The 14,672-nt window shown below is 40.5% G+C and overlaps 1 protein-coding gene across 1 annotated transcript in view; it reads right to left on the bottom strand.

The window, feature by feature from the left end:
• The window catches only part of ASPM (asp (abnormal spindle) homolog, microcephaly associated (Drosophila)), a 33,405-nt gene extending 20,933 nt beyond the window's left edge, over positions 1-12,472 (bottom strand). The window contains exons 1-7 of the mRNA XM_009999936.1: positions 12,413-12,472; positions 11,375-11,518; positions 9,672-11,001; positions 4,212-4,313; positions 3,340-3,486; positions 558-803; positions 340-407 (exon numbers count right to left, since the gene is read on the bottom strand). Of these exons, the coding sequence (XP_009998238.1) occupies positions 340-407; positions 558-803; positions 3,340-3,486; positions 4,212-4,313; positions 9,672-11,001; positions 11,375-11,518; positions 12,413-12,472 (2,097 nt within the window). The remainder of the gene's footprint in view (positions 1-339; positions 408-557; positions 804-3,339; positions 3,487-4,211; positions 4,314-9,671; positions 11,002-11,374; positions 11,519-12,412) is intronic.
• Positions 12,473-14,672: the final 2,200 nt, after the last annotated feature.

Below are 14,672 nucleotides of genomic sequence, written 5' to 3' on the forward strand. Positions count from 1 at the left end.
TTGAAACATGTATGATCATCTCCATCTGAGGAATCTTCCTTAAGACAGCTGCATTTTTTTCTAGTTTATAAAAGAGGGACACTAACAGGAAACAGCTTTTGTGGTAGCAGTCAGGGATTTAACTTCTACTTTCCTCAATTATTGTCCTTTTTAATAAGCACTTATTTAAAGCAAATCTGTCAAAATAGTTTAAGAGATGTAAACACACCATGCAACTGAATTGAACCTACTTGGATTATTAGAACAGGAAGTAAAAATAAACCTGAAACATCCCCTAGTAAAAGAAAATTGCTAGGTGTCCTTTAAATTTTGATTACAGACCATAAATTCTGCACTTACCTCCAGACCTATACGCAGCCACAAAGGGTTGTAAGATAAAAGCCAGTTAAGGACTTTCTGCCTCTCTCCTGCAAGAAAGCATCTTATAATATTACATCCAGCAAACACTTCGTATTATAGTAAAAATTTCTATCAACCAATTATAGATTAAATTACAAGCGTGAATAACCCTTTTTCTACTTACAAGAAAACAGGATGTAAAGTTTTAGTATTCTTACCTACATCTTTCCAGAGGTGTCTGTCTCTACGAACTAACAAACGTCTAGTTTCAATCTCAAATTCCAGCTTCTTAATAGCTTTAACCATTGTTTCCGAGGTAAACAAACGGCAAGCATCACGTCGTAACTTATTCAGCTTACGACGAGCTGTATAAGCTTTTAGAGAAGCTTCATCTTTTGTTGGTGCTTTAGGAACACTGGTTTTATGATGGTTCTCTTCTCCCAAAATAAGAGCAGCCGCATTTACTGTTTAAACACACACAAAAAGTATGCATTTACATCTCAAAGGTCACTTTGCTCATCTCATTATTTTTTTTCCCCTAGGTTTTAATTTTATTTTCCTTCTGACTAATGATTTTATCCCTCAGAAAGCTTATTAGCTGTTGCACTAACCACATGAAGTACACGTATGTTAGTCAAACATTGCTTATTTCATAAGCGAGCACCGCTAGAAATTAATTATACCATCTTTAATATTTTAGATTGAAGCTAAAGAAAAAAAAGTACATTACTGTCATTTTAGTAAAGTGACAGCTATAATGTATTTCAGCAGGTGGGGATTCCCTACTTGGCCACATGCCACATGTTCCAGTGTGTACTTCTGGTTGCAGAGCACACTCCCCACTCAGGTGTGTGGTATGCTGTACTTAGTGTCAGCAAGTGTGCCATCCACACTTATCACAAGCGGAAAATACGACTCTGAAAAGGGTTAGATAGTGACAAAATTCTGCCAGGTTGGACAGTGGTGTCTTCAATGTGAGAATGGGTTTTGCTTTAGCATAGTCCATATTTTCCAGCAGAACCACCACTGAAACACATCACCATATATCTGATTAAAGATTATCACAGTACTAAGTCAAAGGCTGAAAAGGGAAATACAGGACCAGGACACTCCATCTCTCAATACGCCTGCCTCAGATTCCTCCTATGAACTTTCTGTAGCAATTTAACAATAGATAATAAAACAGTACAACTTGACAATCGTTCCGACCTATATTTGCAATTTCACCTATATATTAGGATGTGACTTCAGCTACTCTATGCCTATGACCATGTACCAGACTTTACAAGAAGTCAATGTGCTGTACAACACCATATCTCCAACTGCAAACAGGTTGGACATTGCTTTGGTCAAGAAACAGTTAAATCATCAACCACCCTGAGTTACACAAACTGATAAAACAAATGTAAGAAGAAGGCCAGAGAATTCTGATTATGGTACACCATGACACAGACAGAATACATAACGTCCTGGAAAGAGTCAAGAAGCAAGGAGAGCACCAGTGTGGGGAAATCTTGTTTGGATGGTTGCCAACAGCAAAAGGAATTTTAAACTCAGTGCTATATCCTATGATAGTACTGTCAATATCGATAAAATTATGTCTAGTTTTGGTAGTAGTTCTATGTCTAAAAGTATGGTGCACAAATTGCAAAACACAACAACTGATCCCATGTAAACAAACACTAAAATACAAAAACAGTATAGTTAGACAGGAGAATTAATATCTGTCACCATATTTAATTTTACTTAATTTAATTTAATTTCACTTAATCCAACATTCAGGAACAGGTCCTCTCACACATTTTGGAAACCTATTTGTGATTCATTCCTATAAACGAAGGACACTTTATAGCACAGAGGTAAGAGGTACCTGCTTTCCCATCTCACTGAGTAAAGTGATTGACTGCAGTCACATGGTGGAATGTAGCAGGACTCTCAATCTCTCAATATGCCTGCCTTAGTTTCACCCTGTGGTTCAATTCCTTTTTGTCTCTCAATTTCACAAGCCCAGGCCTGGAGTGGAAAGATTCCCATGAGAAAGGAAAGGGTCTAGCAAGCTCTGAGCTGGAAACAACCTTGAATGGTACAAGATACATTATGCATCAAGGTGTTTAAGAACATGGAGCCCAGCCCAGCCACAACTAGGCCTGAAATGGAGATAAAGGAAGAACAAGCAGAAAACAAAAGAGTTTGCTTGGTGAGAACAGGGCCTTCATGGTTCTTCCACTGTTTTCCTTTTATTCTCCAATGAGAGATTTTGGAGGAACGACTAAATAGTTAAACAACAGCAGTCAATACACTTTATTCTGTAAAAGCCTGGTCCCATCTTAGATCAGACTTCCCATACACTTTCCCAGAAGGTTGCTGGACTTTCTCTCCAGCAGGGGTGCCTGCCAGAGACATTAATTCTCAAGAATTAAGACCCACCCAGGGACACCCAGTTATGGCTGGGCAAGGAATAACTCCTTAATTAGCAAACTTAAAGTAATTTTCATCAGTAAATTTTAAGATTAGAGGATCCTTTAAAATTGAGAGTTATGTTCTAGGCCTAGTATAAAACTTGATAAACCGTTGCCAACAGTTTAATGGTTAACCTTTATTGTCTGATCTAAATACAAGCAGTAACCTTTATTGTTAAGATACCTTTTGCATTCTAACTTACACTTCTGTTCCAATCTCCCAATTTCACTACAATTTGACTGTGCTTGTGCCTTCTGTTTTAATGAGCTAAGACCCCAGTGTTATATGCAATACATCTTGATCTGTGTGTATACATCTTGTGTGCTATCTCACCCCATTTGAGACAACAGGTGATGCATAAAAATTAAAAAAACCCCAAAATTCTACTCTATTTGAGAGCTTAATGTTGTAAAAACTATATTGATGAGTCGATGAGTTGGGACTAGTGTTAAGCTACTACGACTCTTCATTAAAACTAACAAAGCGCGTTACATAATGTTTAAGAACATTAAAAGACAGAGGAAATTTTTGTACTCTTACCTTGAGAGGTGTTTGTTTTTACACTTAAGTCATCAGGGGTAAGTACAAAATTTAACCACCAGGTGAAACCTCGTTGTTGCTTCTCCTTCCAATGTTCATCATAAAACATGTTTTTAGCAGCAAAAGGCATTGGGTGCCTAGGGATGACTTAATTTTAAAAAAAAGAAAAATAAGTAAGTCTCTAGGATTTTAAATGTTTGATAGTCAACATGCATTTAATTGTGGAAAAGATTAATGTTTGACACTCCATTTAGCACTATAACATAAAAAAACGGATTATTAAAATCTTCAGTGACTTGCAGTTCAGCCACCAGTACATAAATTTCAGTCATAAAATATGGATTAAGTTATTAAAGCTCTAGAACAAATACAAGATTTCTAGAAGCCAGGTCATTTGCAGTGCACATCTTTGGGCAAAACGAAGTTGAGTTGGATTACATCCAGAAAGAACCATTTTATAATGAATTTCTCTGTTCAGATCAACTTAGTCTTATTAGCTCTGCAAAATCACTATATTTTTGGTAAAACATTTTCTCTTCTTAGGTATTCTCTTGTATTAAAATTTTATCATATATGAAAGAGGCATTTGACTGATAAACATCAGTGAGCTGAGAACATATCTGTAATGTAGCTTTTATGCTTACAGGGAAAACTGGTCAAAAGGGGAACATTTACTTCTGCTGGCCATGCATTCCATCCTGTTCTCTTGTAAGCAGTCCAAGTGGAACATGAAAGGTTACATATATTTTTCTACTAAATATCAATTAATTGTAAGTACAATCTTCTCCTTCATCTCAGCTCTAACAAGTTGGGTCTTACCAATCACTAGCAGTACAGCAGTTCAGTTCAATAAATACCAGAAGTCTGCCTACCTGTTTTCAGTGGTTTCACAAATGTCAGGTGAGACTGAGCCAATCCAGGGATGGGTTTACTAATTCTGTTTCTAGTTTTAGATGCTTTCTGAAGTGAAGGGCCTACAAGTATTAATACACAAATATCAGCAACAAACATGTCAGTGAAAGTTAACATACATCATGTACAAAGCATTGAACTGGAGTAATTCCCCACAAACCCACACAAATACCAGGATTCTCCCACTGACAGAAAAAGTTAAGCAAAGCAATTTGACTATAATCACAAGGAAGCAATAGTAATGAATAACACTAAGCTAATCGATAAGAACATTCATTAGGATGTGTGCAGGTGTGTATTCTCTAAGCCTCAGGGATAAGATGTGTGCCTTTTAAGGGCTTGACTCACCCCTTCCCAGTTAGCTCACTACATTGATACTCATTTCAGAGCAGCCTGCCTTAGCTCAGGCAACAAGGCACTAGCTAGTATTATCCACCACGTAGCAGTAGAAAGATTTATTTAAAACACATGGAAAAAATGTTTATCTAGGTTTTCTGAACTCTCAGCATATAAAAATACACACTTTTACAGAAACCATTTTGTTACATTGACACTAAATGAAGGATTTAAAAGGTTCTTGGAGGTGAACTATAGCTGCTGCCTTAGAATCCCTTACAAGATGGTACTTCAGAAACAGAAAAGATAGAGACGATAAATTACAGGACTCTGCGTCCTCCTGCTTAGCTGAAGTTGAGTTTTTCACAGAACATTCACTTCTAGAGAAGTAAAAAAGGCATTCCAATTTGTCATGCACTTTGAATAAATTTTAAATAAGTTCTGATATTTTTAAATAAAGTTGGATCTCAAGGGGCTAAAATTAATGACAGGCATTTCAAATTTAAATTTTAGTGGTGAAATATGATTTTTCTTTGTAAAGCCTAGGGACAATACCTATGCAATTAAAAGAATAACAGGTCATATTTCTGAAGAAAAATTGTCAAGAAGAACATAAAGCTGGCATCATTTTTGCGTTTCATAACTAGGATTAAGAGACACCAGAGTTAATTTTGGGCTCACAGAAACTTTCCTTGTCCAGCCCTTCTACCCTTACCCTATGAGATAACTAGAAATAACCTAGTAGATGACACAGCTTTTCCTTCTGCATACTAACGTTGTTTGTGTTACGGTTTTCTGTAGACAATCTTAAAAAGCCTGAAATCCAAGCACATTACTGAAAGCCCCAAATCAAATCTAAATGACAGGACACTTGAACTGAAGAAAGCAGCATGTTATTTTGAGCTGACAGTCATGATGATTTTTTCCGGCAAGTTACACTGCATAGACTGCATGAAGATTCTACAAATTAAATGCTTCTTTCAGTCAAACAGCATATTTGGGAATTGAACATTAGAAAAACAAAAATGCATTGAAATACACGAAGCCAGCTTCTTCTGATCTTCAAGCAACAAAGTATTGTCAAACTATAAAGACAGAAAGATACACATACGGCTAACAACAAACTAATTACAGACAGTAAAAAACAGACACCATGAATGAGACCTCAGAACTAGGTATTTGTAAACATGTGACCACAGCAATGGAATAAAATATTCTCAATAGTGTGTGTACATATCACAGAAATCTCACGTAGTAGACTTCTAGAAAATTGGAATTGCATAACAAGGACTTCTTCAATCAAGAAGGAAAGGAGAGTAATTGTGGTGGGTGACTCCCTTCTGAGGGGAACAGAAGGGCCCATCTGTCGACCGGACCCATCCCACAGGGAGGTCTGTTGCCTCCCTGGGGCTCGGATTAGAGATGTTAAAAGGAAACTCCCTAATCTTGTGGATTCCTCTGATTACTACCCGCTGCTGATTTTTCAGGTTGGCAGTGATGAAATTATTACAAGAAATGTAAGGGCAATGAAGAGTGACTTCAGGGCCCTGGGACGGCTAGTTAGGGGGTCTGGAGCGCAAGTAGTGTTTGCCTCCATCCCTCCTGCAAGAATGGGTGGGGAGGTAAACAGGAAGAGTCTACAGGTCAACGAATGGCTAAGAGACTGGTGCCAAAGACAGGGTTTTGGTTTTTTTGATCATGGGCTGCTATATGAGACACCTGGCTTGATGGTGGCAGGTGGCATGCACCTGTCCCAGAGGGGGAAGATGCTTTTGGGGCAGGACTTAGCAGGGCTCATTGATAGAGCTTTAAACTAGATGTGAAGGGGGAAGGGGAGAAGACCAGGTCTGTTAGGGACAAGCACAAGAGGAACACACCATGGCCCAAAGTCAGGTCATCCAAGGAGGATTTAGTCCCACCGGTGTGCTCTGTTTGTTTCCTTAAATGCCTGTATGCTAATGCACGCAGCATGGGGAACAAGCAGGAGGAATTAGAGGTCTGTGTGCGGGCTAAGGGTTATGATCTAGTAGCAATAACAGAGACATGGTGGGACAGCTCACATGACTGGAATGTGGCCATGGATGGATATGTGCTTTTTAGGAAAGATAGGGCAGGGAAGCGAGGTGGTGGAGTTGCTCTTTATGTGAGAGAGCAACTAGAATGTATTGAGTTTCGTGCAGGGGCTGATGAGGGGCAAGTTGAAAGTCTGTGGGTAAGAATTAAGGGGCAAGCAGGTGCGGGTGACACAGTTGTGGGGGTCTACTACAGACCTCCTGATCAAGGTGAGGAGGTTGATGAGGCTTTCTACAGGCAACTGAAAGCAGCCTCACAACTACAGTCCCTGGTCCTCATGGGAGATTTCAACTACCCTGATATCTGCTGGAAGACTCACACAGCCAGCCTTTCACAGTCTAGGAGGTTCCTCCAGTGCATTGATGATAACTTCTTAATGCAAATGGTGGACAAGCCGACTAGAAGAGGAGCGCTGCTGGATCTTGTACTAACCAGCAAGGAGGGCCTTGTTGAAGCAGTGGTGGTCAATGGCAGCCTTGGCTGCAGTGATCATGAGATGGTGGAGTTCAGGATCCTGTGTGGAAGGAACAAAATACCCAGCAGGACCAGAACCCTGGACTTCCACAGGGCAAACTTTGGTCTCCTCAATCATCTATTAAGGGAAATCCCATGGGACAGGGTGCTAGAAGATAAAGGAGCTCAAGATAGCTGGTCAACATTCAAGGACCACTTCTTGCAAGCACAGGATCAGAGCGTCCCAATGGTTAGGAAATCTAGTAAGGGTGCTAGGAGACCTGCATGGTTAAAGAAGGAACTACTGGGCAAACTTAAGTGGAAAAGGAAAATCTACAGATCATGGAAGGAGGGGCTGGTCACGTGGGAGGAATATAGGACTGTTGTCAGAGGATGTAGGGAGGCAATTAGGAAAGCTAAGGCCTCCTTGGAACTTAACCTTGCAAGTCAGGTTAAGGATAATAGAAAGGGCTTTTTCAAATACATAGCTAGCAAAACTAGCAATAGAGGCAATATTGGCCCATTGAGGAATGAGGTGGGAGCCCTGGTGACAGAGGATATAAAGAAGGCAGAGGTGCTGAATGCCTTCTTTGCCTCTGTCTTCACTCCTGCAGGGTCTCCCTATGAGCCCCAGATTCATATAGCCCCAGAAGAAGTCAAGATAGAGGAAGAGTTTGACATGGTAGATGAGGATTGGGTTAGGGATCAGTTGAGTAATCTGGACATCCATAAATCAATGGGTCCAGATGGAATGCACCCAAGGGTGCTGAGGGAGCTGGCGGAGGTCATTGCTAGGCCACTCTCCATCATCTTCAGTAAGTCATGGGCAACAGGTGAGGTGCCTGAGGACTGGAGGATAGCAAATGTCACTCCAGTCTACAAGAAGGGCAAGAAGGAGGACCCGGGTAACTATAGACCGGTCAGCCTCACCTCCATCCCTGGAAAGGTGATGGAACAACTTGTTCTTGGCACTATCTCCAGGCACATCAAGGACATGGGGGTCATCAAGAGCAGTCAACATGGTTTTATCAAGGGTAAATCATGTTTGACTAACCTCATAGCCTTCTATGAGGAAATTACTAGGTGGATAGATGATGGTAGAGCGGTAGATGTGGTTTATCTTGATTTCAGTAAAGCATTTGACACCGTCTCCCACAGCATCCTTGTAGAAAAGTTGATCAGGTATGGGTTTGGTGATCAGGAAGTGAGGTGGATTAGGAACTGGTTGAAAGGAAGGAGTCAGAGAGTTGTAGTCAATGGGGCAGAATCTGGTTGGAGGTGTGTGACTAGTGGAGTCCCACAGGGGTCGGTACTGGGACCGGTGTTGTTCAACATCTTCATCAACGACCTGGATGAGGGTATAGAATGTACCCTCAGCAAGTTTGCTGATGACACTAAGCTGGGAGGAGTGGCTGACACACCAGAAGGCTGTGCTGCCATTCAGAGAGACTTAGATAGGTTGGAGAGTTGGGCGGGGAGAAACATGATGAAATTCAACAAGGGGAAGTGCAGAGTTTTACATTTGGGGAAGAACAACACCATGTCCCAGTACAGGTTGGGGGCTGAACTGCTGGAGAGTAGTGTAGGTGAAAGAGACCTGGGGGTCCTGGTAGACAGGAGGATGACCATGAGCCAGCAATGTGCCCTTGTGGCCAAGAAGGCCAATGGCATCCTGGGGTGCATTAGAAAGGGTGTGGTTAGTAGGTCAAGAGAGGTTCTCCTCCCCCTCTATTCTGCATTGGTGAGGCCACATCTGGAGTATTGTGTCCAGTTCTGGGCCCCTCAGTTCAAAAAGGACAGGGAACTGCTCGAAAGAGTCCAGCGCAGAGCTACGAAGATGATTAGGGGAGTGGAACATCTCCCTTATGAGGAAAGGCTGAGGGAGCTGGGTCTCTTTAGCTTGGAGAAAAGGAGACTGAGGGGTGACCTCATCAATGTTTACAAATATGTAAGGGGTGAGTGTCAGGGGGACGGAGTTAGGCTTTTCTCAGTGATGACCAGTGATAGGACAAGGGGTAATGGGTGTAAATTGGAGCATAGGAAGTTCAAGGTGAATATCCGACAGGAGGTTCAAGGTGAATATCTGAAAGTTTTTTTTTACTGTGAGAGTGACAGAGCACTGGAACAGGCTGCCCAGGGAGGTTGTGGAGTCTCCTTCACTGGAGACATTCAAAACCCACCTGGATGCCTTCCTGTGTGAGGTACTCTAGGTGACCCCACTCTGGCCGGGGGGGATGGACTACATGATCTTTCGAGGTCCTTTCCAACTCCTAGGATTCTATGATTCTATGACTTTGCTGGAAAACTTCCAGATACATCTCCTATTACTCTCACTAAGATTTACAATAGAAAAAAGTCAATTTGAAGCCAATTACACAACCAAAACTCTGATCTACTTGTCAAATTTTTAAAATGCAGATAATACCTAACAAATTGCAAAGGCCCACATTTCAGATAGGACATATTCCTGAGTGTTGCTATACAGTTCCATTTGCTGTACAAATTTCATTATCAAAGGCATCTTTCATGAGGTGGTAAATGTAGGAAATACTACTCACCAGCTCTCCTCCTCTGCCCTATTCTCTCTCGGTTTGTGGGTTTGAAGGCTGATGGTCTCATAGTAGCATGTGTTTTATCATCCACACTAAATTTAAGAGTTCTCTTTCTTTCCACTTCTTCCACAAACACTGGAGCTGCAACTTTACTGTTTTCTACATGTATTTCACGTTTCCTTTTATGACACAAAGAAGTTGATCCAGTAGGAAATGAATTTACTTTGTCATTGCGACACTTATTTTCAGCTGAAATGGGACCTATAACTGGAAGGTGTTTAGATATTTCTGTGTTTGCATGAACAGGCACCACACTAGCACTTTCCATTATTGCTTTACTAAGGTCTTTTTTTGATTTTGGCTGGAAGGTTTCCATTCTTTTTTCTTCAGCAGCAACAGGCTTGTTTTTTATGACAGTGGCAGAAAGAACTGGACGCTTTTTTGGTTTGGCTTCTTCTCTCTGAGAAGAACAGTGAGTCTGAAGTTCCTCTGTAGAAGGAAAATTGAAGAGATTTCCTGTGGGTTTGTTAATATGAAGTATTGGTGATTCTACATTATGCATCAAAAAGGCTTCATTTAAGTTGTGTTCTATATGAACATGTGTTTTTGTCCCTACATCTTTTTTTCTCCATTTTGAGGGTAGGACTCTGTTTGCAACACAAGTCTCTGTAGCTGCCTTATGTTTCGGAGCCTTTGACTGCATATCTAACAAGTTGTCTTTTACAAACTGATCAGGTGACAGAATTGGCATAGGCTGCTGTATTGTATCTATATCCACGTGGTAGCTGCCATTTACAAATGAGTCTGGACTTAAAATTCTCCTTGTACTTAAAACACCCACAGATGCCGAGTGTTCTGGAGTGCAAACTGGTGAGAGTGCACAATTGAGAAATACTTCATTGTCTGGAATCGGCAGTTGTGCTAATCCAAGAGATGTGTATGCACTTTCGTGCTCTCTAATACATTTATAGACATTACAGCTGTCTATTTCAGGCTGTAACTCCTCCTTTACAGGTGCAGCAATATCTGAGAACGTAGATCTTCTAATTTGGAGAGGCGTGCAAACAGTATTATGATGTTCCTCTAGCACTGGTGAAATCGGAGATAAAGGTAATTTATTTTCTGAGCCAACAAGAGAGTCATTTCCTGGGGATGTATTATTTTGCATTGTGTTCTGATTTTCACATGGCTTAAGTGGGCTTCTAAGCCTATCCACCTCCTGGGAAACTTGAAAGATTTGATTAACATTTTTAACCTTTGAAGTAATTTTTTTAACTTTTACTGAAGCAGATATTTCTGAAGAGTTTTTCTTTTTCATAGTATCTGAAAGACTCTTCTGAAAAGGGAAGATAAATAAAAGTTAGTAGGCTGACTTTCTACATACTTTTATGTGTAAAAGTGAGCATTCCTAGTGTATTCATTCAAAGCCTAAAAATACTATGAAATTAACATCTAAACCAAAATTCACAGTCAGTGAATTTCCAGACTTGGAAACAGCATTTTCAGTCATATTTTAGTTTTAATCTCTAAATTGTAATGCATACATATCTACTTTCCAGCCCAGTTGTAAAATTTTGAACACTTTCCCACAGACAGCATCATTTATCAATTTTAATTCCCCTTCACTAATTTTTCTACTAATAAAAACAGTATTACTGTCATCTATGCCAAAGTAATGGAATTAAGACACATAATAAAGACACGCTCACCTTTTTCTTCACAGGCTGTTCGGCAACACCCAGGAGCACAGCCTGATGCTTTACAACACCATTAATAAGAAAAGTAACCATTTCCCTTACTTTTCCTTCTTCTAATGGTGTCCATGTCACAGAGATAAAGATTCTTTGTCCTGACTGTTGGAGAAAAAAAAAAAAGTTTAGTATCTATCACTTAGGAACACTTCCTTAACATCAAAGACAGAGTAACCAAATCACATGAAATGAGAAGCAGTATACAGAAGTAACATCTATTTGGACAACATTTATTAAATGTTAAAGTGTCAGATTTTCCCCTCTGACATGTAAATGTAAGCAATATCTATAAAAAATGTCGCACTAAAAGGACATACACCTCTCAATTAATCTATAATGGGAAGCAAGCAAGAACACATATGACTCTTAGTAGAAAGGACAAGATTTGAGTAAAAAGTAGAAGCACTTACACAATTTTTGCACATATTAATTTTATTACTAATATGTAATATTAACTTTTAAAGTAATTTTGAGATAACTGTAACTGGACTAGTAACAGGAGGTTGATTTTTAGGACCTTAGCTGAATCTGAATGCAAGTGCCATTTCTTTTAGTCAAAAGAACTGCACAGACGAGATTTGACAGAAGTTCACTGAACACAAATGAAGACACTGCAAATGTACAAGAACACTGAGGAGCTATGCGTGATTTTTGTAAAGGGTCTTAATGCACAGTGACTTTTACTGAATCATTTCAGTGCTTTACTGCTGTCAATACCAACTGATCCAAGAACGGTTATACCTTAGACAAAATCAGAATGAGAGTGTGAAAACAACCGGTCTATCGAGCATCTGAATTAGGAGTTCCACCTCCTAGGGCTGATAGAATTCATGAAACCATACGAACAGATTCAATATGTGCTTATACAGCAAAGCCAGTTAACAGCAGATATTATTAATTACTATAGGAAATTGCTATTCAAACACTTCACAGTGACATTCCAACCCATTTTTACAAGCATACTGTTAGGTCTCCAGAAAGTTTCCTTCCTCTTACAGAGACTCTAGATGACCATAAATCCACATTGGCCCAAACTGTTCTTTTAAAAATCGCCATTGATTTGATTAACCATAGTTTCTATTTCCTTGTGAAATGTAAAGATTTACTCCCAGATTAAGCAGGCATCTCTCTCCATTGTCTTATGAATTAACATGCAGAACAGTGAATTAGTAGCGTCTACACAACAGTTCCCTCGGCATGTTTCCTCAACTAAACCCACGTCCTCTGACTTTCTGAGTGTGGGGAATGGTCCATCTTCTTCCCCCCACATAAGAATAAACAAAAAATGCCTTTCAAGCCAGCAAAGCAAGAGTGATGCCTTTTCACCAATTCACTCAAGGACAGAATGAGCAGGCCTCTTGCCCTACCAGATAAGTGCATGGCAAGGAAGCAGCACAAGGGTTATGATAACTGGCAGAAAAATAAACAATAGATTAAAAACTACTTCTAACCGAATATGTACCTGGCCCTCTCCACATTGGGGGGGGGTAAGTCGCGGAAACATCCTGACAGCTGGTAGCCCCCCGGTACTGGCCAGTGACATTTTTGGTGTCAGAAGCGAGATATTGAGGGTCTTTTGGAGCCCCCATACCATGCTCTCAATTGCTAATTAACAGATTCAAACTAATTTAATTGGTATCAAAATGAGCACTGAGAGTACCAATACTGGGGCTGCTTGTGCAGAAAATAACACTCAAGCAGAGAATACCACTCATGTAAAAGTTGCCACTGATGCAGAAAATATCAAGGTTCAGGACAGGTCAGCCCCAGCACCTTCTCTGTTTGAGAAACAACTGCGCAAATATGCATTCATGCAGCCCTTTTGGGACTACCATAAAAAGCACCAATACATTCCAACTTTTGGAGAATATATGTGGGCTCGTGCATACTATATGAAGGGAGATTTCCATATCATTGCAGATAACCTTATAAATCTGGATATGGATTTCCCTTTTCCTAGAGAAATAAAAAAGGGTATCAAGAAATATGGGCCACACTATATTAATGCCCACTGTTTCTTTATTCTGGCCACGATTGCATGGCACGATGGGGAAATGCGACAGCATGAGATTACAAAGCTGCAGCAAGAGTCTAAAGGGCTGCAACAAGGCTTTGAGAAAGGGTTTGCAAGGCTGCAAGAAGAAAATGAGGGGTGGCAACAAAAATGTTATAAGTTGCAAGAAGAGAATGAAGGGTCACAACAGGCATATAAAGAGCTGCAGACAAAAATGCTGCAAGAGTATGCAGAACTGCAACAGGAAAATCAAAGGTTGCAACAAGTGATTGCAGAGCTGAAGCAAGAATGTGTAAAAGTGGAACAGGGGTATGCAGAACTGCGACAGGGAAATGAGGGGCTACAACAAGAGATTGAACGGCTGCGAAAACAGTTAAAACAAAGATGCTTCCCCTTCAAGGGAGGAGGACTTTGGGGATGCCTTGGACTCCTCAAATTCCTCAGAGTCAGATAGCGCAAATCATGAGTCTCAGGATTGCTACAAGACAATGAAAAAATGCAAGCCTGCAAGCTCGTCGCAGGTGCCTTTACCTGATCAGTCAGTTAAAAAGCATTTATCTTTTAATGATAAAACAGAAATAATTAAGCCTTCCCTTTCAAAATCGAAAAAGCAGCAAGCCCCCGCGCAGCCGCTCCCTTCCTCCTCTCTGGCCGATAGCAAGCTGGAGAGTTCAGTAGCTGAGATAAAGGAGCTGTGTGAATTCCTTGCTAAGAAAATGCACGCCCTGGAAGAAAAATACGAACAATTCTCTGCTAGGGAGGAAGACATTTCAATTCATTCATCTTCTCCCTATAATTCCGAGGACGAGACAGAGGAGGGAGTGGAATATAAATATCTGCGCCCGGTTGTGAAAACTTCCAGTTCTCACAGAGATGGTGCAAGGAGTAAGGAGGTAATAACTAAAGAAATACCTTACACTCCAATGGAATTGGCAAATATTAGAAAACAATACAGCAGGCTCCCATCTGAGACGGAAGTTGAATATGTAATGAGAGTGTCCCTCACAGGAGGGGACCATATTATGTTAACTGAGGAAGAAGCTGACGATTACTGGGGACCCGGAATCATTCTAACAACTGACGATAGTTCGTACCCCTGGAGCCTAACTCAGCATGCAGCTTTTTGTGTTGGCTCAAGTAATCCCCTTACCAGAGGAGAGCCATCGACACTGGATGGGGAAAGCTCTAATCTTATGGCAAACGTCCGAAAGGCTGCTGTAATTCAAATGATTTATGAACATA

This window comes from Chaetura pelagica, unplaced genomic scaffold, assembly GCF_000747805.2.
Source record: "Chaetura pelagica isolate M959 unplaced genomic scaffold, ChaPel_1.0 scaffold246, whole genome shotgun sequence".
Classification (NCBI taxonomy): Eukaryota; Metazoa; Chordata; class Aves; order Apodiformes; family Apodidae; genus Chaetura; species Chaetura pelagica.